The 23,643-nt window shown below is 37.2% G+C and overlaps 1 protein-coding gene across 4 annotated transcripts in view; it reads left to right on the top strand.

Annotated features, from left to right (window-relative positions):
- TTC33 (tetratricopeptide repeat domain 33) overlaps positions 1-23,643 on the top strand; it is a 50,338-nt gene that overhangs the window by 4,969 nt on the left and 21,726 nt on the right. For all 4 annotated transcript variants that reach the window (XM_082336332.1, XM_082336333.1, XM_082336331.1 and 1 more), the window contains exon 3: positions 22,721-22,802. In XM_082336332.1, the coding sequence (XP_082192458.1) occupies positions 22,721-22,802 (82 nt within the window). The remainder of the gene's footprint in view (positions 1-22,720; positions 22,803-23,643) is intronic.

Below are 23,643 nucleotides of genomic sequence, written 5' to 3'. Positions count from 1 at the left end.
AAATGCTCATCTAAATACTTGCATTTTCTTTTGCAAATAGACACTATTGGGGTTAAATTCCTACTGATTTGCATTTAATTTTTCAGTTTTGCTAAATAAAAGTTAATACTGCTCTCTGTTCTGATGATATTTATTATTCTGTGTTGCACTAAAAAAATCTCCATCTCTAAAGCTGATGCTGGTTTTGGAAGATTATGTTTTCAACTGTAACACTTTTATGCTTTGGCTGAGCTTATAGAGATTCACCTATGTTAAAATAAATAGTTGTGTCACTTGGTCACTTGGTGTCACTTTGTCACTTGATGTGTGAATTAGATTGATGAATAAGGTTTTACTCTTTCTTTCTTTTAGCTTTTGCAGCAGCAAATTAAATAAGGACATGCCAAAGTACTACAAGCAGACCACATAATAGGTCAATTTTCATGAAACTGTTTACTTTTCTAGAAGAATTAATCTTTGAGAATTACTTAATTTTCTAATCTATTTTAAAAAATAAATTGAACTTCTGTGAAGTGCTAATTATTCCACATTTTAACAGGTGAGACTTTTGTCCCCTAATGCTAATATGCCAGCATCACTTCAACATGTGTAGTTTGTGATTCCTTAGCTATATAAGCTGTAACTGAGTTTGTCTTTCTCAGTAGACGTTGTAAGGGGTCAGTGTCAGCTGATGAGGCACACTCCTTTAAAAGGTGTGTTTAGTGTAGTGGTAAGTTAAGCGTTATCAAAAAAAAAATATATATTTGGCAGATGGAGCAGAACAGTAATACCTATTTAAATAAAGTTGAAAAGCCTTTGTCATGTTCGTATAACATTTGTGTTTGTTCAATTTACCTGTGTCTTTCAGGTTTAGATTATGATAAGCACTTGATTACTAATGAGTTACGAAAGAGCTAAAGTAATAAAACTGCTTTCAGTTTATCTTGATAATTCATTTTGATGCAACTAACATGGCAAAGGGCAAAGATCATTGTGTCGAAATTGCCTTTCAATTTTCAGTCAATAAAACTGACGTTACTTACATAATATAGTATTAATAAAGAGGTTTCCCAGAAGATCCAACAGCTGGTTTTGGCAGAAACATTTCTGCAATTTTAATAGGCTGTGTTACATTACGGAGTAGCCTAGGAGAAGTGGGGTATGTTAGAGAGAAGGGGGGGTCCAGGAGAAGTGGCTGCATTTTTTTCAAGTCATCTCCTCCAAGCTCAAGAATGGTTCATCCTGATGAGGAGGAAATCAAGAAAAGGTGATAGGAGTCCTGTATGGATCTACAGGGAGCTCCTGACAAAATCCAAAAATAAAATGGAAATGTACAAAAGGTGAGAGCAGGGTCACGTGACCCAGGAATACCATAGAGACCTTGTCTGAGTATGCAGGGATGGGATTAGGAAAGTCAAAGCCCACCTGGAGTTGAATCTGGTGAGGGATCTGAAGGACAACAAGAAGACCTTCTACAGGTCTATCGGCAGCAAAAGGAAGACTGGGAAAAATGTGGATCCTCTGCTGAATGGGGTAGAGAATCTAGTGACAAAAGGTGCAGAACAGGCCGCAGTACTCAATGTTGGTTTTGTCTCACTGTTCGCTGATAAGACTTGCCTTCAGGAACCCCAGGACCGTGAGACCAGAGGGAAAGTCTGCAGCAAGGAAGACTTACACTTGGTGGAGGAGGATCAAACTATGAAATGTTTAGACAAACCTGACATGTACGAGTTCATGGGACCTAATGGGGTCCATCCAGAAGTGTTGAGGCAGCTGGTTCATGTCATCGCAAAGACTCTTCGGCTGCATTTGAAAGGTTATGACAGCTGGGAGTGGTTCCTGAGGGCTGCTAGAAAGCCAATGTCACTTCTTATCTTCATGAAGGGTAAGGAGGAGGATTCAGGGACTTCTGGGCCCATCAGCCTGGGATGGTGATGGAGCAAATAATTCTGGAAACCACTTTGAAACACAAGAAGTGCAACAAATTATTGGGAGTAGCTGGCATCGATTAGCAAAGGGGAAGTCATGCTCGCCCAGCCTGATGGATGATAGATTGACCAGAGAATGGTGTGGACTTTCTATCCTTGTTGGAGCCATCCATCTCAGAACCCGCCTGGACGATAACCTGAGCAACCTGCTTTAGCTGACCCTTCATTGAGCAGGGTGTTTGGACGAGATGATCTCCAGAGGTTCCTTCCAGTCTTGGCCATTCTGTAATTATATCCCATTAAAACTACAGATGCATTTAGAATACAGATGGCAGTTCCTCGGGCTTGAATTTGACTGTACAGGTCATTGATATGGAACTTTTCTCAGTGGGTGGGAAACTTCTTTCTCTTTGTTTATTTTTAATTTTGTTTCACTAGTCCATATATCTTTGGTGGAATGCTTTGGGTACAGAGAGGGATGGAAAAAAATGGGCAGTCTTTGCTCTGCCTTCTTACTCTCTCTGTCTGCTAACTGACCTCATTTAAAACAAAGATATATTTTAAAAGTTATAAAATTAAAACGATTGATTCAGCAGATAATCTGGGAGTCTACAAATTTAGCTTTTATTTCTGACTCCTAGAATAAAGTCTAAAATTCTGTTAGGCTGCTGATACACTGCATTGGGAATGTTGACTCTTCCATAATAGTGATCTGAAAGCCTTACACAGTTGAATTTTGTAATTAAGTGTAGGGGAAATCACTAGAAAATGTTTATGATAGAACTAGGAGAATGTAGTAAGTACTCACTCCTGCTATTCCTTGTAGGCTGAAAATACCTCTTTGGTATCAGTCTTGGATGTAAACTGCATGCCAGGTATAATTAGCTATTCCATATAGTGCTTACCTCTTTCAGAGTGAATGACAAATACCAGTGTTCTCCACAGAAAATGAAAATTTTTAATCTCAGTAATTATTAGCTTTGATTAGGTTGAGTGTTTTCTAAGGTTAATCATGCAAAAATGCAGAGAAAATAGGTAGGCTTATCACTGTACGTAAAATTGTATAGTATGAATAGGGGTTTAATTAACATGGTCATGACTCCTAGTCAAAATCACTTTTTAATGTTTTTTACTGTTTAGTGTTACTGTCTATTGTGTGTGTGTATATATATAACTTCCTTGCTGTTAGATTCCTTGAGAATGCCTTACACATGATATGCTCACTCAAATGAGATTAAGGGTGTGTAAACTGTAATTCTTGAGTGAAGAACACATGAGCTGAAACAGAAAAGACTGAACAAGTATGGACTTCTTACCTCAATTTTTTGGGCAAATCACGTGTTGCAGCTTCTCTCCTACTAGTCAGAACACATGGTTTGTTTTGCATGCCTCATAACCTTTCTACAGAATTAAAAAGAAAAAGGTCCATAGAGTGTTTTACAGTGTTTAACACCCTCTTGTAAACTGCTGTGTGAAGTAACACATTAATTTTTGTCTTTAAGTTAATTTTTATTGCTAGCTTTATTGTTTTTCCTCAAGTACTGATGGAGTTCTTGCTTCCTGGGGATGCATCTAGTTGTCCTCTCTCATTGAGGAGGAAGTTCTTTGCAGAATGTTTGTTTTAAGTAGTTCCTTTTGTTTAAATTGCATTTTATCTTTAATTTAGTTATTTTCCTTTTGTTCTGGCACATTATTTTCCAACAACTGGTTATTACTTGGCAAAGCAGAAGTTCAGTGTTGAAATTGTTACTAATTGAGTGCAGATTTTTCTGAGTGTGTGTGCAAGAAGAATTGTAGATTATTTAAACTGTACACAGAGTTTGAATAATTTTGAGAGTATCTTTTTGTAAGAATTATTGTTATTTGAGGATACTGAATTGTGACATTGCAGTATCCATCTGTATTTGAATGTGTACATATTTATGTAGGCATGTGTTTGTAAATAGAAGCAGAAATGAATAGTCATGGAACAACTGTAGACTGTGGAAACATATATATATATATATATTTGTATTTTCCTTAAGTAGAAAACATAATTTAATTGATGCCTATATGTCATCCTATATAACTTTAGGAATGTAGTGGAGTCAGCCAAGATACGAATCTCTATTTGTTCAAGGTCTCTTCACAATGTAAAGAGAAAGAGGTATTGACATAATTCCGCTCACTTAAGAGCTTAAATTGCAATTTGGAGGTTCCTGTTGCTCACTGTTAACCCTATAGATGCCTTATACATGTACCAGGACTGTTCTGTGGTGCTTTTGCCTTCCTGAACAGGGTGGCCATGGACAACCTGGCTGGGAGAGTGCCAGCTGGCCGCAGCCATGCCGAGGACCACTCTGTAAAACTGAGAGTAACGCTGCATGGGTGCCAGTGACCAGGAACGCGCCCCGGCACTGTCACTGTGCTGGTACAGATACAGCCTGCGAGGCTACAGGGTGACTGAAGTCTTTGTGCAACTGCTTGAGGTTAGGTATCTAAACTTAGGTGGAATGAATCAGGCCTAACTACTAATACCTGTTTGGAGATAAAGGATAATTTGTGTGTTGTCTGTCTGTGGATTTAAGTTTAGAGGGTCTGTTCCTTCTATGCATGAAATACAATTTGCAGAACTTTATAGCTGAAAAGCTGTTGTATTCACTGGACATGTGCTACGTAGTGTTTTTTTTAAATGAACTCTTCAAAAATGTGTCTGTTTACTCAAAAAAAAATTATATTTAAGTAAGTAGAGTATGTTACTGGAATTGAAGAGGCATGAAAAAAATTGGTTCTTAAGTAAAAGTTTCATCAGTATATATTAATTTCTATGTATATATTAATGTCTCTATATAGAGGAGTCATGCCTGACAATTACTTTCTTCTATCCTTCTATTGCATGTGAAGTTACTGGAAAATAATGAATATTTGCTTCTGATTTTTAGATTTCATTAAAAAAAATTTGGATTTTCTTAGTAATCATTAGGCAGAAATTGATAGTTTCTGAATTTTTACAGTGCTAGCTGCTTCTGTTGCTTCTGTTTAAGTCCTAGCACTTTTTCCAGACAGCTTTTATTTAGGACCAAATAGAATATTAGAATAGAATTTGCATCTAATCCCAGAATAACTCTGTAGTACTACTTAAGGACCTATAAGGAACTACATAACAAAATGGATTGTAAATAAATAATATAAAATATAAATATTGTTATTTTAGTATTTTTTTTTGTTACTTATGACAATGTTTTACACTTAATTTTTATCATTCATTATCATAGCTGTGCTTTAAAAATTAATTAAAAAAATGTGAAAGCACATGTGCTGGCATATTTCTACCCTTGTAAATTATACACGAGTAGAGTTAATTACTCTTTTTACCTTTTTCTACTTTCTTCTTTTGACAGTCTGTGATTTTCTTTGAATCTGATGTGTGTGTATGCCATGCAGCCTTTGATGAGCTGTTTTTCCTCAGCAACACTTACAACCTTTTGCTGCATGAGGGATAATAAGTGTATACAGCAGAGTGCACCTGGTGCATTTTTATTTCCTCTAAGTGTAGTGTTGAGATGAAGTGCTCCAATGTGAGTTTCTCTCAGTTGGCTTGTTTGTTTTCAGAGTTGATCTCTGAAACTGTCTTCATTCCTTTTTTCTTGCTGTATATTACTGTTATAAAATGCCTGGGACAGGGACCATCTTTTAAAATAGTAGACATGGTGGAAGCAAAATGAGCACTGTTGCCATCCTGCAGAAACAAATTTCTGCTAGCAGGTCTGTACTGGTAGATGGCAGCTAGGGATTCGTGTAAATACTTTAATGCAAAAGTTAAACTATCTAGCAAGTTCAAGAACATGTTTCTGCCTTGAGCTAAAAGATTCTGCCCATAACTTCAGTTAGACATTCTAATAATGCAGCTTTTAAATGTAGAGAATTCTATTATTTATATACATAGTATAATAAAAATTAGCAAAATCTACTAATTTACGTTAATAATCTAAGCAGGTTTTACAGAGAAATCCAACTCAAGGCCTTTTCCACATCCTTTGCTTGACAGACACTGGCAAGACTTGTTGTACTGAAGTACTGCTGTCACAGTGTCCAGGATTCCCTATATTGATGACATTATGTATTAAAACTTTGATACTGTAAAATATGATTGTGTTTTATTCTTTAAAATTAGTTTTGTTGTTTTGTTTATTGTCCAGATCTACTGTTAAATACACCTAGTTGCTTTTACTTGAATAATAAAACCTTTGTATTTAGAAATTATTTTTTCATAATATTATTTCTGTTCATAGGCTGCAGGGAGAAAAATAAAGCCGTTTCCTAATTTAATACCTTTGTCCAGTTGCTCTTAAACAAAGCCTAGTTATTGTTGTAGACAAAGGTAATATTCCCCTCCACCCGATTTGTTTTAACAGTCTTTATGGTTCGTGGAGTTTAATTTTGAAACATTAATTCAGTATCCCTTGCATGATCCTCATTGAACATGATGTGTACCTATTGCCCATATATTGTAAGATTAAAATGTACTGAATTTAAGGGATCACAATTGCCCTGCAGCATTTGTTTCAGGAGTTTTCTAAGGAAGTAGGATATGACAATGTGTTTTGTTACAGAGATCTTGGTTTCTATAGGTATGTCAGCTTCTTCTCTAGTTCCCTAAATGGTGTCCTCCACATCTTACGGCATATCATGACAGTATCCTTAAAATGGAAAGGATGCTTGGCAGTAAAGGCTCAGAATAAAAACTCTTTAGGAACGTCTTGTTCAGTCAGGTCTTTTGAAGTGTTAGTTCAAATAGTGGGTGGGGAAAATCAAGAGCCGTATATTCTCTTTTCTTCATGGAAATATTTGATGTTATAGGACTGCTAATTGTTTAAGAGTTAACTTCACAACATAATGTACTTCCACAAGAAGAATTACTTGTAGGGTCTTGTACACTAATATGTGGTCATAAAATTAATAAAAATCTAATTTATTGTGGATCTTAACTTTCTCTAGTGCTTTTTGTCCTGTCCATGGGAGTTAACTGTTCATTTTGTAGACAATTGTTAAATTATATCAGGGCTGAGTTAATTGAAATCAAGGGCTGGTGTACATGCTACCTAGCTTTGGTTGTTTACAAGTCAAGTATCTAGTCAAAGGTTGCTGTTCCGTCACTGGTTAAGCTGATTTCAGTCAGGGTCAATGTGACCCAGCTCTGCTGCCCTCTCATTTTCAACCCTTTGCAATGGCCCCATTTTTTTGTTTTACCCTGAGGGAGCCAACTCAGAGTACCAGTTTGTCACTGGCCCGGAGAAGAAGCCTAGCTGAAAAATAGCCTCTTTCTGGTTGCTGGCTGTGATCTCGTTCACAAATGCTTTTGCCACAATAGGAAGGAAAATCGGTATTAGAATAAGTGGCCAAACAACAAGGGAAGTGGAGACAAGTTCTTTCATTTATGCGGTATTGTTGTCTAGTGTTGCCCGAGTGTTATTGTTACTGTATTTCACTTATAATTTGAAATGGATGTCTGTGAATGTATTTTCACTTGCAGGCCAGAAATTTCAGTTTTTATACTTTTTAAATGTTCATCTCCTTCAGAGTGGGTCTAATTCTTCTCTCACTTTGTCACTGGACCTTGAACAAATTACTGTTACTTAGCTTGTAAAGGACTGTGCTAATGAGTTATATGCAGAGCAGTTATTTTCTCTAATTTTAGCAGTACATAACTGAAGTATGCTTTTTTTACAGGAGGTAGGTGCAGAGAGAGTCATAACAAGAGAAGACTTATGGTATTTATAATATCACGCTCAATTTTCTAATATGGTGTTTAAATACTGTAAGTCAAAGGTTTTAAACAAAGGACCATACCTCTCTACCTCTGAATGGTGCCTGGTGCACTAATACCATATACTGACAGAGATAATGTATCCCTCCCCTCTTTACTTACTTTCTGAAAAACAATTGTAGAAATTTTGTTTTCATGAAGAACTGAAGTTTGCTATTTTGAAGCCAGTTCAAACTGATAATTTTTACAGGCTGCCATTCTTAGTGTGTATTGGACATGTTTTCTTGCCAGCCTCTGGAGTTTTGCTGGCTCTAGCAATTAAATGGCAAATCTTAAAAAACATTGTTTGTTTTGTCTGTGACCTGTCAGCTGGTAATAGAAATCTAATGTAGTAGACCGTGGCTTAAGCTTTTTGTCTTCTGCAAAAATTAAGAAATGACAGTTAAGACAAAATGCAGTTCAGAGCTGTAGATTTTTTTTTTTTAAACTAGGTTCTTTGGATAAGAGGCGTTGTCGATGAATAATGGCTTGTATTCAGCTGGCTCCACAACCCTATTTTACTGTTAAAAATGGAAGGCACCTGTTAAATATGTTAAATAGCACAAACTTGCTGAAGGGAGTTCTGCAGCCTAGGCTTCTCTGTAGGAAGCTGTATTTGTCTGGAAGCTTTAATACAAGCTTTTCTCTTCCTGGCAATTGGCTCTTGTGATGATGATAAATTCACCCTCAGTGGATTTGGATGTTGACATAGATGTTTTTGATTGTTTTTAATCTAGTCTGTCAATGAAACTCTTCTGTTTGTCAGAAGGTTAACTTTCCCTGGTATTGCTCACACAACGTATTTTCCTGGACATATTATTTGAAGTATTGCATGTTCTAAAATAGAATTGTAGCTCAGTAAAGTAATTCAGCTTTTGGTCTTCAAAGAGCATTACTGATCTGAATTTGATTAATATTTATTGAGACTTTAAAAAAGACTTTAATAGGGGCTTAATAAAGAAAAGGTTTGTATAAAGCATTCTGGGCATCAGAATTACATGTTGAGATTGAAATAAAAATTTTCCAGTATAGAAAATAAATTTGGTTTAGTCAGCCCTTGCTAGACCATCTTTCTCTCACTGCCAAATTGAAAAATCTGTTTGTAGAGCTCTCGGTATGAAGGTGGTAGGGAGCTATTTGCTAAAGATGCCATTTTTTATAATGCACTCAGTTTCATGACTATCACATTATTTGTCTTATTTAGTAAAGTAAGGACTTTGAACTTCTCCAACATCCAAACGTATACTTGAGATGTTAAAGTTTAGCTATCATGCGAAACCATTACAATATGGTGATGTCATGGCTGCCTAAATAAAGATCTCTTCTTTGTGTTCATGTAGCCGAATGGCGAATTCCACTGGGGAGCTGCTTGGTGTTTTAAAACAAATGTTTGGACAGGTCATAACCTGGATTAGACTGTTGACTTGGTTTAAGAAGCAAAAGCTTTTATAGTGGTGCAAAGCAGGGGCAAGAAAGTAGATTGAGATGAGAAGAGTGCAGAAAAACCTTTGAAAACTCACTTAGAATGACTCTGCAACTTTATATTAAGACATTTTTATCTGCCTTTAAAAAACAACTTTATATAAAGACACTTCTATTTGCCTTTCAGAAATGTGGCAGAATTCCAGTACTTCTGTGTTGTGGGTGCAATTGAATGAACGAGGTTTCAGAATTTTTTTATTTTATTAGCTGATTTCTTTTGTGGGATTCAAAGTGAGAAAGGAATTTCACGCAATACTGGAAAAAATTTTAGAAGTCTTCTTGACATACAGGATGAAAGAAATGAATACTAAAATTAGAATAATAAATATTAAAATGTCCTAATTAATTTACAGAATAAATTGCTATCATAAAACTTAAGGAATTTTAATGTAAATTACTAGTATAAACAACTATTACATGGAGCATTGCATAAGTATGGGAGAAATCTTTAACCTGTTTTTTTTTTTCTGTGTAATTTATAGCTTTTCAATATAATTTAACTGATTGTGAGAATGCCCAAGTTATTTAGTTTTGGTCATCACATTCAGATAATAAATTGGGATTGAGAGAGAGAAATTTTAAAGATTGAGCAAAACTGGAAAAATATCACCAAGGTGAGTATATTTCTCAGTGTAAAGAAAATTCATTGATGCTCTTAGAGTTTGTGGATGGTAGCTTTCGTTACACCCAAGAAAACGATTTGTAGAGAAATAGTAAGCCTTTTGCAAGTCAGACTTAACTATGTTTATCTAATCAGTAGGATCAACCTAATGTTTAAAGAGAGAAGGTTGTAAGGAATATACGTTAAAGGGTATGTTTTTATACTTAATTGAGACACAGATCCTTTCTCCAGATGCAACACGGAAGCTGTCAAGCTTTGATTGCTTCCTTTTTTTTTCTCCAGAAGAAGGGATCTTCTAGTTCACAGATGCATTGCAGCTGTGTGCGTTATTGTAACAAACTAGCGTCTGTTGTCCTGTTTACTTTTCTGAAAGTGTGTTGTAAATCTGTGGGTAGTTTAATGGAAAGGGAGTCCTTCCAGAACTCAAAATATTCTTTGTAGGTCTTCCCTGCTAGGTAGAGCATAGGATTTGAGTCATAAAATAAGAGGAAGAGGAACAATTAATTTTAGAAGTTGGGATTCAGAAGCGTAGGATATTGTGGACTAAATGGCTTAAGTATTCCTATCTAGTAATTAATGCAGATAAGACCATCTGAAATATTAATCTTCTGTTGAATCTTTAATGTTTTATTTTGCATCTCATGCTGTGCTATGGGAAAAATTGAAGGAGATAGTTTAAACAGTTCTTGCTGTTACTCTCTTTCAATAGGCACTATTATGTGTATGCAAAATTACACTGCCAATAAAAATCATCAGTCTGAATCTATTGGTTCTTGTAAAGTTGCTTATTAGTAGAAACATAACAGCGTTGTAAGTGACTAACTAGCTCTGTCACGGAAATTGGAGCACAAACTTGAGCTTGCCTCATCTGTCCTTTTACAGAACATTTTTGCCTAGTGACACTGAGGCTTACCACACCTTGTCTCTGCAGTGCTGGTAGTGAAAGTTCCCACTCTTCTTGCCACTTTTAAGTGTATGATTTGCATGTTAGTCATCTTGGGATTTAGAAATGTCTGATACATTCCTTTAGGTCTGGATGGTGACATCCAGTCTCTATACAATCTGTATATGTGTATATTATGTCCTAGTAGGTAGATAATACTGTGTATTGCATGTCTGTATTTCACTTATTTCAGGAGACTTGATGGTTTTTGCTGACTAGTATTTGTATTGGTACTTTATAGTCATTTTACATCAATACTTTCTAATAGTTTCAGCTATGTGGGGAGGTTTGTAGGGCACCTGCCTACTCAACTTATTGGCAATTTCGTGAAAAATGAATTAAAATTGCCCTTTAAGTCTCAAAATGCCATAGAGAATTACGTTTCCTCTGTCTTTATCTCTTTCTCTCAGTTTTTGTATACAACTTCCGTCAATCATTGTTACTCTGTGATGTCGACATTAGCAAACATTGCAAAGAGGCCAAAAGTAATAGAGGGAAAGAAAATGAAGGGGAATCACGTTATTTAGTACAGATAACAAGAGCATGTCAACTAGATGAAATGGAACTGCTCAGAACAGAATGTGAGCAGACTATTGCTTTTTGTATATAATCTCTCCCAAAATGTTTTGCCCTGTTAATACGCTACCCTTGAGCATCATATTTTGGCAATAAGTCATTTTGAGAAAGATGGAGAAATGCTGATATCTAATCCCAGAAATTTTTTTTGGCACTTTTTTTTGGTGCTGTTGACAGCTTTTGACTTCTTGCCCTAGTTTCTATGACTGACTTCTGAGAACCAGTAGGATCATAACATGAAGTAAGAGAGACAAAGCTGTCAGCCATCTCTGGACAAATAATTAGAAGGTTAAAAGGATTAAATGCCTACTCAACTAAGAAGAAAACAGATGGTACCCATCATTCTAGCTGTACTACTATGTTTCTAAAGGCTATCTGAACAAATAATTCTCAAGACCGGAATATGACCTCAAAATTTCTTCAAACGCAGCATAAAAATTATTCTTCTACATTTTGTGTCCTGCTGCTTTCAGAGGAACTACTCTTTGAAACTATTTTGAGGAACTAAAGCTTTGTATTTAAAACTTCATTTCAGCAATAAAAATACATTATTTCTCTGTGGAGACTAAGCTATTATAACTATTGCAATATCTGATACTTGATTTATATTAATTTGCAGCTTTTGTTTGGGATACTAAAACAGTGAATTGATTTTTCTCTTTTGAAGCTTGTAAGGTTACTACGGTCTGTTCTTACTGCTTAAATAATGAAATGGCAGGTTCAGAAGTAATAAAACTTTTATACCTATTCTTGATTTGGATTTCCATGTGTAAACCTCAGTTCTGCTCCTATTTGTCGCTGTTTATTTTGGCTTCCTACAGAGCTCTCACCCATAAAATGACAGTTAGTACCCAATTTTAAGTATGTTATGTTAAATTACAAGGCTGGGATTTAACAAAGTACTCCACATGTTTCTAGATGATTGCAAAGTAGCTTCTAGACCCTGTAGAGAATTCCTTAGGTGTTTTCTTTTTTACCAGTTGTCATCTTATCTGACACTAATGTTGAACATGAAAGCATTTGAAAATGGAATTCTTTTTTTTAGTTATATGTATATAATTCATATTTGTTATTTTTAATGCTCTTAAATGCACACAGTAGTTGTATGACATAGTAAATGTTCTCTTGCGTGAGAGTATTTCTCAGTGGTGTGGAAGGTCTTGACAATTTCTGTTCTTAAGCACTCTAATATGTCTTACAGTATATGTGAATATAACTGTTATTTCCTCTGTATCAACAATTCTGTTGTTAGCACTGCCTTTTTAAATAGAAAAATGATTCTTCTACTATGCGTTTAAGACAAACAGGTATGTTACCTAACTCACAACTATAGATACTGGAGAAATACAGGTAAAAGGTTTGCCTGTCTGTAAAGATGTTCTCAAATACTGCACACTGGTGAATTAAGATCTTTCACGGTGTATTTTTACACAGCTCTTTATGTTCTGTTTTGCAATTACTTGACAGTTTCATGTTAATAGAATACAAGTAGAAATAGCTTATTTCTTTTGACTCCTCCTTAAGGTCAAACATTTGTGCATACTGTACTTCTTAACTTTTACATGGTAAAAATCTAAATATTTCTCACTGCAGTCTCTCTGTTAATATTTCTATAGTTAATCTGGTATGTAGTCAGAGACAGCAAAGTCTTGTGGTTTTCATGACAAAACTAAACCAGCAAAACCACCACTTAATTGAAGGAAGCATAATATATTCTTCCAATTCTATTCCTCCACTCTGAATAATACCCTGGTGTCTAAGTTAACAGCTTGTAGAGAGAACTTGTGCTATTAACGATTCCCACTTAAACATTATACTACAAAGTTCTCAATACTATGACAAATAATTAAAATTAGCCTGAACTTGTAAAAAAAATTGCAGTTATTTTGACTCTTTTGAGTGTTTTTGTAGGATCATTTGCAAAGATAAGGAACTCTTTGTGATTAGCAGTGTATTTCTTTGAGCTTCTAACAGTCTTCATGATGTACTCTTTTTGCAGGTAAGTAAATTCCTCTGTGTTATATAAGTTTTATATCAAATCTGTATTTTCAGGGAAATAATACGAAGTAGCAGTGCCAGGTCCATTCTACAGCAAAGCCAGAAACAAAACTGTAGAGCATCCAGTTTCTAGAATTTTGCATGTCATTGGCATGTTTAACTAAGGTTTTGTTTAGTAGTATGCAAGTTGCTTGGGTTTTTCCTGAATATAAAGGGTTTTTTTTAAAAGAAAAATATGTCCTTTGGTCTTGCTTCAGCCAGTGCTTGTCAAACAACTGTATAATTCTATATTAGTCAGAGCTGAAGTAATTATTTCATGGTTGAAGAACATACACACTTTCGAAAGCCCTCCTTGAGGACAAAGCCCTGAAATCGCACACACTGATAGTACCAGTGTACAAGGCACAGGAATGAAAGCGGTCTTTCAGTTAGCAGCAAGAGAATTGATCAGCAGCCAGAGGTGTTGCATTTGTTTACAGATTTTCTTGTCTCCTTACAGATAAGTGCAGTATCTGAGTGGGGTGGACCATGAATCAGTGATTGACCAGATTGTAAAGAAGGGTATAAAAATAAGTCAAAGGCAGCAGGGCCCTCAGCTTACAATTCAATATAAAATGTATTTGTGAAAGACATCTTATGGCAGACTGTCAAGTGTAGGCACTGTTCACTCCCTATTGTTATCTAGTACTCTGTTGCATTAACTCCTCTGTCATTTGTCGTTAAAATTATTTACTGCAGTATATTCCATTCCTGGGTCTCAATAAAATCATTGTGTAGTAGTAGTGAGTAATTTTTTTTATGCAATTACTTTTTCATATTGTATGTGAGGAAATTAAATGTTATTCCCACATGAGAGAGGATGTCACTGTAAGAGAGAGTACCAGAATCCTGATTTTGTCGCTTTCACTTCTGGGTATTAGTTACGATATCATCTTTCTCCAATGTTGGATTTCATTCTTTTTCTTTGGCAAAGGTAGTTTCAAAACTGTATTTGCCTAATAGATGCAATGCTAAAAGGTGTCCATATTTACATGTGTGGCTGAAATAAAAATTAGGAAAATGGCGAGTCGAACTTATGTTAAAAACTTGATCTTGTAGTTTAGCATGGTAATCACTTTTGGCATGTGATAAAATGGTATTTCGCATCTGTTCCTCTGTGTTCTTAAGTGAGATAAGTCTCTTCGAAGTATTTGTGAGGCTACTTAATTTTGTGGTATATTCAACTGATTTACTTGTAACAGAACTTTGTATTTGCTGCATAGGAAAAGATTCTGCTGTATACATCTGACTTGTTTTCACTATGTGCACTACTAGTGTCCAGGTGTCAACAACCTGATATTGAGGGGTCTAATATGTGCAAGAATAGTAACTCTGAATAAGTGTGCTTTGAAATTATGTGCATTAGCTACATGCATGCTCTTTTACCCCATGGTAAATTCAGTGTAGTTTACCTACTTGAAGGGCAGTTACAGCAAGTTTGTGTTTATCTCCCCTTTACTGTGGGGCAAGAACACATATATGGCCAGGTGCCATTGAAAAATTGTCAGGTACCTCTTTACCTGTGGTCGTTAGTGTGGTCATACCTAAATCACCCTGTTAAATTAAAATGTTTTATTGGAAGTTTTAGTAGATAGTAAAGCAGTTGGTTTTACTTTCTCCCTCCATAATCAGAAGTAACGTATGACACTTTATTTGCCATAAAATAGGTATGTTTTTGAGCTGCAGTAATGATGATTCATCAAGAGTGTCAGAATTGTCTGCAATAAAAAAAAAAAAAAAACTGTAGATTTGCTAACACTTCAAAAGAAAATTTACTATTGTACTTCATGTGTTTAAAGACCTACCAATCTTGTGAAGGTTACCAGTGAGGTTAAACATGCTGTATGGCACTAACTATGCAGAAGGATTTTCTGCGCACGCTTACACAGACAATTTCCTTTCACTTGTTCTGCACGCTGTTCTTCTCTAGATGCTTCTATAAAGTGCCACATACCTCCCTCCTCACCCTCAGCAGAGGAAGTATTTTACAGTAAAAACCTAGCTGGGTTGCAAGACTCTGAAGTTGTTAGACACAAAAAAACCATGTGACGTTCATTCTCCTTTATTCTTTTTAGTTTTCTCCTTCACCTGTTCTTTGCATCTTTTCTCCCACAGTCCAGCTCTGCATCGTCTCCCAGCTTAAAAAGGGAAGTCTATTTCTGTAATCAACTGCTGCTTTGCTTTTAATTTCTCTTTTCTTTTTATGTACTCTGTGTAATTACTGACTAGTGTTCTTTTTCTTTAGCTTCCACCAAAGTCTGAATTTGACCCTACACTGCATTAAAATTGTTCTAGCTGGTGTTCCTGGTGGCCACAGGCAATTCACGTTCATCCTATATGATATGAGTATTTGACATTTAGCCATATTCTTTTAAAATGTTGTTTTCCCTCTTCCCTTCCTTAGCTCCGTCTAACCATGTTTTTCCTCGTCCTCCTGTAACATCAGATTGTAGGAGTCCAAGTCCCTAAGAATTTCCAGGAGTTACATTGCCTCATCCCTTCTCCTGACACTGTACTCCTGCGATGTGCCTCTCTCCTACAGCCCTGTGTCAATTTTGTCTGAATTTGATACCATCTCATCTCTTCAGTATATCTTCAGATATTTTCAGTGTCACTCTGAGCATGCCCTGTCTCAATCTGTTCCTGAAGCATCAACTGTGGCCAGCCTGTTGGAGTAAAGCTTCAGGACTCCAGGTCCTGCATGATCTGCAGTGATGGTTTTTAGCATTATATATACATGTATGATTCAAAAACTGATCTCTCTGTAACTTAAACAGGGTTTAGTTTTTTTTTTTGTTTTTTTTTTTACTCAGAAGCCACCGATTAAATATTTTTTATGGAAATACGAATTTATTTTAATGATTTTATTTAAGAGTTCAAGAGATCCTGTTTTCCCAGAAGTGGTCTTGAAAAAGTGAAGTGTAAGCATGAGATGTTTGTTTCAAAAGTTTAGCAAGCTGTAGTAAAACGTGCCAAGTCTGTATAGCTCCCAGATGGTCAATAGCACGTCTGAAGAGAACAGTTTTAGTACTTCAAGGGAGCTACGGGATTTCATATGCTGTTAAATAAAAATTGGCAAGATCCATCAAATCTTCTACACTGAAGCCATCCCAGATGTATCCAGTTCTCAGTAATTTATTCCTTTTTATGGCATGGCAATAAAGAAGAGAAAATGATAATTAAGTTCTGGTTACAATTGTACAATTTTTTATAGTGAGGTGTACTATTTTACTGAAATCACTGTGGGTAGATAAAATTAAATATACTGTGTCTCTATACTCAGATAAATAGTAATTCAATACTTCAGAATATGATAATCTTTTCTTAAAAATGCTTTATATTTCTGGAGTTTAGATGCTTAGTTACAATGTATATACAGATTAGGGTTTTACTTTAGCTGGAAATATTAATTTGATATTCTATAAAATCAAGATATGCCTATTATGAATATTCTGTGACTTCTTTACTGCTACATTAGATAAGATTTTACAGTAATCCCAGACATCTAAAAATTAATGGGTCTATTTGTTGTAAGATTGTATTTTGCTTAAAATTTGTTTTCATTTAGCCAAGAGATAGTCATATTTCATCTTAAAACATGTATCACTGAGGTTGCTGATGTCTTAGTATAATATAATCCTAAGGACCCCTAGGAGATTTTCTACTCCAACTCCTGCTCAAAGCAAGGTCAACTAGAGGAGGTTGCTCAGGACATTGTCCAGTTGGGTTTTGGATATATCCAGTGATGGAGATATGTTTAAACAGAATTTCCTGTGCTTCAATTTGTGCCTATGGCTTCTTGTCGTGTCACTGAGCATGACTGAGAAGAATCTGATTCCATCTTCTTTACTCCCTGCCCTCCTTCCAAATTGGGTATTTTACACTTTGATAAGATCCCCCTTGAGCCTTCCCTTCTCCATGCTGCATAGTCCATCTCTCTCAGCCTCTCCTTATATGACAGATGCTCTAGGCCCTTAATCTTCTTTGTCGCCCATTGCTGGACTCACTCCAGTGTGTCCATGTCTCTGTCATACTGGGCAGCCCAGAACTGGACCTGGCACTGCAGGTGTGTTCTCACCAGAGCTGAGGTAGATCACCTCTCTGTCTGCTGGTGATGCTAAGGCAGCCCAAAATGCTGTTGGGCTGCTTTGCCGCAAGGTCATGTTGCTGGCTCGTACTCAAGTTCTTGTCTCCCAGGACCCCCAGGTCTTTTATCTGCAAAGCTGCTTTCCAGTCATTAGGCCCCCAGCCAGCTGTTCTTGGGATTAATCTCCACTTTAATAAATGTCAGAGGTTTCTGAAGAAGGTTTATAGTATCACCAGTGGATGGATCTGCAATTTTTGAGTCTTGTCCTGGTTTCGGCAGGGATAGAGTCACTTTTCTTCCTAGTAGCTGGTATAGTGCTGTGTTTTGGACTTAGGATGAGAATAACGTTGATAACACACTGATGTTGTAGTTGTTGCTAAGTAGTGCTTACACTAAGTCAAGGACTTTTCAGCTTCCCGTGCCCTGCCAGGTGCACAAGAAGCTGGGAGGGGGCACAGCCAGGACAGCTGACCCAGACTGGCCAAAGGGCTGTTCCATACCGTATGGCGTCATGCTCAGTGTATAAACGGGGGGCAGCTGGCTGGAGGGTGGTGACCGCTGCTCAGAGACGAGTTGGACATTGGTCAGCAGGTGGTGAGCAGTTGCATCACTTGTTTTTCCTGGATTTTGTTCCTCTCTTTTTGTTGTTGTTGTTGTTCTTTTCACTACAACTTACTATTATTCTTATTGCCATTATTATATTATAATAATTATTACAATATTATCATATTATTATACTATAATTACCCAGGGAACTACTGGCCAGTCAGCCTCACCTCTGTCCCCGGCAAGATCATGGAGCAGGTTCTCCTGGAAACTATGCTAAGGCACATGGAAAATAAGGAGGTGATTGGTGACAGCCAACATGGCTTCACTAAGGGCAAATAATGCCTGACAGATTTGGTGGCCTTCTATGATGGGGTTACAGCGTTGGTGGATAAAGGAAGAGCAAGAGATGTCATGTACCTGGACTTGTGCAAAGCATTTGACACTGTCCCACACAACATCCTTGTCTCTAAATTGGAGAGACATGGATTCGATGGATGGACCACTCAGTGGGTAAGGAATTGGGTGGATGGTCGCACTCAGAGAGATGCGGTCAATGGCTTGGTGTCCAAGTGGAGCTAAGTGACAAGTGGCGTTCCTCAGGGGTCGGTATTGGGACCGGCACTGTTTAACATCTATGTTGGCAACATGGACAGTGGGATTGGGTGCACCCTCAGCAAGTTTGCCGACGACACCAAGCTGTGTGGTGTGGCTGTGCTATCCAGAGGGACCTTGACAAGTTGGAGAGGTGGGCTCACGGGAACCTCATGACGTTCAACAAGGCCAAGTGCAAGGTCCTGCACATGGGTCAGGGCAATCCCAAGCACAAATATAGGCTGAGCAGAGAATGGACTGAGAGCAGCCCTGAGGAGAAGGACTTGGGAGTGTTGGTTGATGAGAAGTTAAACATGAGCTGGCAATGTGCGCTTGCAGCCCAGAAAGCCAACCGTACCCTGGGCTGCATCAAAAGCAGCGTGGCCAGCAGGTTGAGGGAGGTGATTCTGCCTCTCTGCTCTGCCCTCATGAGACCTCACCTGGAGTACTGCGTGCAGCTCTGGGGCCCCCAACATAAGAAGGACATGGAGCGAGTGGGGGCCTTCAGGGGAAGGCCATGAAGATGGTCAGTGGGCTGGAGCACCTCTCCTATGAGGACAGGCTGAGCGAGTTGGGGTTGTTCAGCCTGGAGAAGGGAAGGCTCCAAGGAGACCTTGTAGCAGCCTTTCAGTACCTGAAGGGGGCCTACAAGAAGGCTGGAGAGGGACTTTTTACAAGGGCATGTAGTGATAGATAAAGGGGTAATCGCTTTAAACTGGAAGAGGGCAGATTTAGATTAGATATAAGGAAGAAATTCTTCAGTATGAGGGTGGTGAGGCACTGGAACAGGTTGCCCAGAGAAGTTGTGGATGCCCCCTCCCTGGAAGTGTCCAAGGCCAGGCTGGATGGGGCTTTGAGCAACCTGGTCTAGTGGGTGGTGTCCCTGCCCATGGCAGGGGGGCTGGAACCAGATGATCTCTAAGGTCCCTTTCAGTCCAAACCATTCTAGGATTCTATGATTATTTTATTTTATTTCAATTATTAAACTTCCTACCTCAACCCACGAATTTTCTTACTTTTGCCCTTCCAACTCTCATCCATCCCGTTGGGGGGGTGAGGCTGAGCAAGCGGCTGTGTGGTGCTTAGTTGCCGGCTGGGGTTAAACCATAGCAAGTCTCATTCTTCTTTGAGATGCTATTTTTGATACAAGTTATTTTAATTTTTGAAGTGGTAGGTTTCATATTCCTTTTTTCTGAAGGGATATAAGATTCAAATGCACGTTACTGTGCATCAGCTGTGCCATGGCGTGTGTTCTGAACATGTGTGCTCTCTTTCCACATCAGGCATACAGGAAGAAGTTCAGGCAGACCTCCGTGGAACAGCATTAAGCTAAAATTTGTTACTTCAGTTTTGCCAGCTATGTCATGGTAGTTTTTGCAGTTCAGCTGATGCATATGTGCTTGTTACCGGCTAGTCACTCAGCTGTGTGTGAGCTTATTTACTTGTTAAGGAAAGAACTGGGAATAGCGAATGAAATGCTCATTAAATTTGTGTTCATTAAACCCAAAGCAGATATCATATTTATATTGGAAGTTTTCCTTTTCAAAATTCCTTCTTCCTCCTTATAATAATAAAGGTCCTGTACAGTTCAGCTCAAAAAGATACTGAGAGACAGTAAAATGATCTATTTTTTAATAATTTATTCTACAACACTACCCCTGTGTTAGCTCACTTCTTATTTCAGCCAAGGTTTATGGTTTTCATAAAACATTTACTGGAACACTGACTTTACAACTGTATCTTATATCCCCAGGCTACTTTTTCAGTAGGGCATTTGATATTTAATACCATATATACTCTTTTCCTTCAAAGGAATGAGGTAGAAAATTCTTTGATTAAAAGACTGTCTTTATAGAAAGGCATTTTTTTTTAAGTTTGCATTATTAGAGCAAGTAACATGGCTCAGTTTCTTTTAATAAGAACAGCATCCTTAGTTTTTCCTGGAACAACAATGGAAACATCTTTTTTACTGAGAATTTCTAAAAGAATAGAACAGTCGTGTTTTATCAGACTTTCTGCTTAAGGAAATATATGCACTGCAAAGATTGATGTTTCACAGCAGTGTGGATATGTCCACACTATAAACTAGTAGTCAGCTAGCAGTCTTTTGAGCAGGCGGTTCAGCATGTACCTGCAGACAAATCTTCCTTCTCCAGCCCTCTTCTGTTGTGTTCTCAGTCCTGGGAAGCGATTCCAGCATTCTGTCATCACTTCTCTTTGATCACACTTTCTGAGGGTTGCAGGTGGAGTTGAGTAACTTACCGTTTGTACACAGAACACACACAGTACAGCATTTCTGTAAATGGACAACCTGTTTTCCCTTGCCCATCTTTATTCTGTTGGCAAACTGTTGACAAATTGGCAGCAAAACCCAACAGGATTTGGGGGAATATTTGTCCACATTTGGTTCTCCCTTCAGAGGTAGTGTGTTCTTGCTATGAGTTTTTATCCCATTCAGATTGACACTTTGAGCAGTGATGTTCCCTCCACAGAAGTAAAAATGGAGGCTCTTGAAATGCAACTTTTATCTTAAATCTATTTCCAGAATGCCACTGTTGTTCCTTCCTTTGTGGTTACTGATGTTGTTACTGTGTTTGCTCTGTTCTCCAAAATCATCTGTTTCTAAACTTTTTTGCTACACTCGCAATATTGCGCGTCACTGCATGGCCAGGACACCACCTAACTGAGCTGAGGACTTCCCTTACTCGTGTGGGTTTTTATTGTGCTACGTCTTGAACAAAGCTATAATCTTCTACTCAAAAAGTAGTTCTTGCTAACTAAATGACAGCTTACGGCTTCTACTGACATACGTAGAAAATGTGGTGATGTTTCCTTTAGTGTGAACACCTGCCCATGGGGAATGAACTGACATGACAAATGCACAGCTGGTGGCAAAACTTTGAGGAAATGTGAAAATTTATTGAAACATCCTGTGATGTTTAATTTGAGTGCTAAACACACTTATCAATGTCATTTACAAACTAATATACCTGAATCACAATGAGAGTTTTACTTCAGTTGCATTGCTTTTCCAATCTATTCTTCTATTCCCAATTGGTTCAGAACTTTCAGAAGTCTTCATGTGACTGCTCTGGAAAACCTGGAGGCATAATACAAGCTGGAGGACTGAAAAATGGGGAAGGGAAAGAGAAGGAGGAATGGGGAATAGGGGAAGATAAAAACTGTTCCCATATGAAGTGCATGTGAAAATTACTTTAGTTTTGTCTATACTATATTAAAATTGCAGTGTATGTCTCTATCAAGAGTAACTGTTTTCATTCCTTTGCAATGAAACTAATATAAATATCGGAGTTCCTATGCAGTTCCATAACAAAGGTGGATTTTGAAACATATTCAGAGAACTTATGGCATCCCACAGACTCATTAATCTGAGGCCACCTTTAGGGCTGAAAGACTGCACCCCTGTAACTGCATCTTATTAAGCTGTTACTGTTCTTCGATATGGTTCAAAACCCTAGTATGCATTTGTCCAAGTTTTACCTCTTTGTTCAAGACAAAGACCTACTTTTTATTGATTTTGGTCAACTCTTCTGTTTTCTTCAGTCTTCCAGGGAAGGGCAACATGGTATGAAGCTACTGTATGCCTTCCCAAAGTTGAGTGATTTCAGTATCGCTGTTTACTTTCAACTTCCTTCTTATATTTATATACCAAAGTTACTCAGATGTCTTTAGTATCTTACAGTACAGAAATGCAGGAGGGCAACTGCTATGTTTCAGCCTTTTTAGGCTGGAAAGAAATTTTAAATGATGACTGTAGCAAGGCATGTTGGGTTCAGATTATATTTCTTTATGCCTGACTAAGGCTGATTTTGACAATAACGGGAATTGGAGTCAGTTCAAGATTTCTAGTTTTAAGTCATTGCTTTGCCATGGTTTTCCTGTGTTGACTTGTAAATTCACTTGAGGCCAGTTGCACAGAAGAACTTAGCATCCATTTGGTCAGAAGAACAAAAAGCCAGTTCCTGAAAACAGTTCAGCGTGTCTTACAGGGAAACGGTTGGAAAAATCATTAATACTAATGACATGCCATGGAACTTTATTTGGGACAATGTCAGGATATAAATAGAAATATCTAATATCTTTTAAATATAGTGAGACTGTAATATTGTTTTAACTACAGGTATCGAGAGGCTATTCACAAGTGGGATGAAGCACTTCAGTTAACTCCAGAGGATGCTACGCTTTATGAGATGAAATCACAGGTAAAGCATGACAATTCTTTATCAGTTCAGAAATTAAAAAATAAAACATTGTGCTTGTGAACAGATACTGTGCAACATTGTATAGTTTTGTGCATAAACTACAGCACAACTTAGATTCTTCTTTTTTCCCAACACAACAGGGTATCTTTTAACAGGAATTAAAATAATGCTGTTATCCCAGCCAATCATAATAAACAACATCTTTGTTAGGACATGAATTAGGGTGTTACAATGTGGAAAAAGCAACTGAAATACTTAAAAATTGTATCGGGAGAAGCAAGGAGAGCCTTAGTGTGATAGATTAACAAATTTCACTGTTAAAAATCTGCCTCCTCTTTCTAAAGAGTTGGCTTAATACTATCAACATTAAACAGAAATACTGTATGCAAAAGATATGCTCCAGTCTGTTTTCATATTAAGTATTACATAGATAAATTAGTCTTGGAAAAGAGCATTAAACAGAGTATACTTACGATGTCAATTCATCTAAGCCTTTATTTTAAAGCTGTTTTGAGGAAAAAAGCTTGCAGCCATCAGCGCCTCACTAAAGTTATGGGATCAGCTTGTAGTTTCAGTGTGTCTTTGTGTGGCTTAGATGCCAAAAGTGCCAGGATCCATTATTTTGTTCGGATTGGGAAGCTATTGTCTCCATCTGTATGCAAAGGTACAAAAATACTTTTATTTTTCTCTATTAAATAATAATAAAAAATGATTTTAATTTGGATTGAGGATGAGAACAAGAAATGTATGGCTTCTTTCAACCAGCTGGACAGATTAGAGTGGGAAAAATTATTTTTAGGAAGGTAGCTGCTCAAAATATGGCTGAAAAATACATTGTTTA

This window comes from Platalea leucorodia (genome assembly GCF_965183815.1).
Source record: "Platalea leucorodia genome assembly, chromosome: Z".
Taxonomy (NCBI): Eukaryota; Metazoa; Chordata; class Aves; order Pelecaniformes; family Threskiornithidae; genus Platalea; species Platalea leucorodia.
This window is presented reverse-complemented; position numbering and strand designations above follow the sequence as displayed.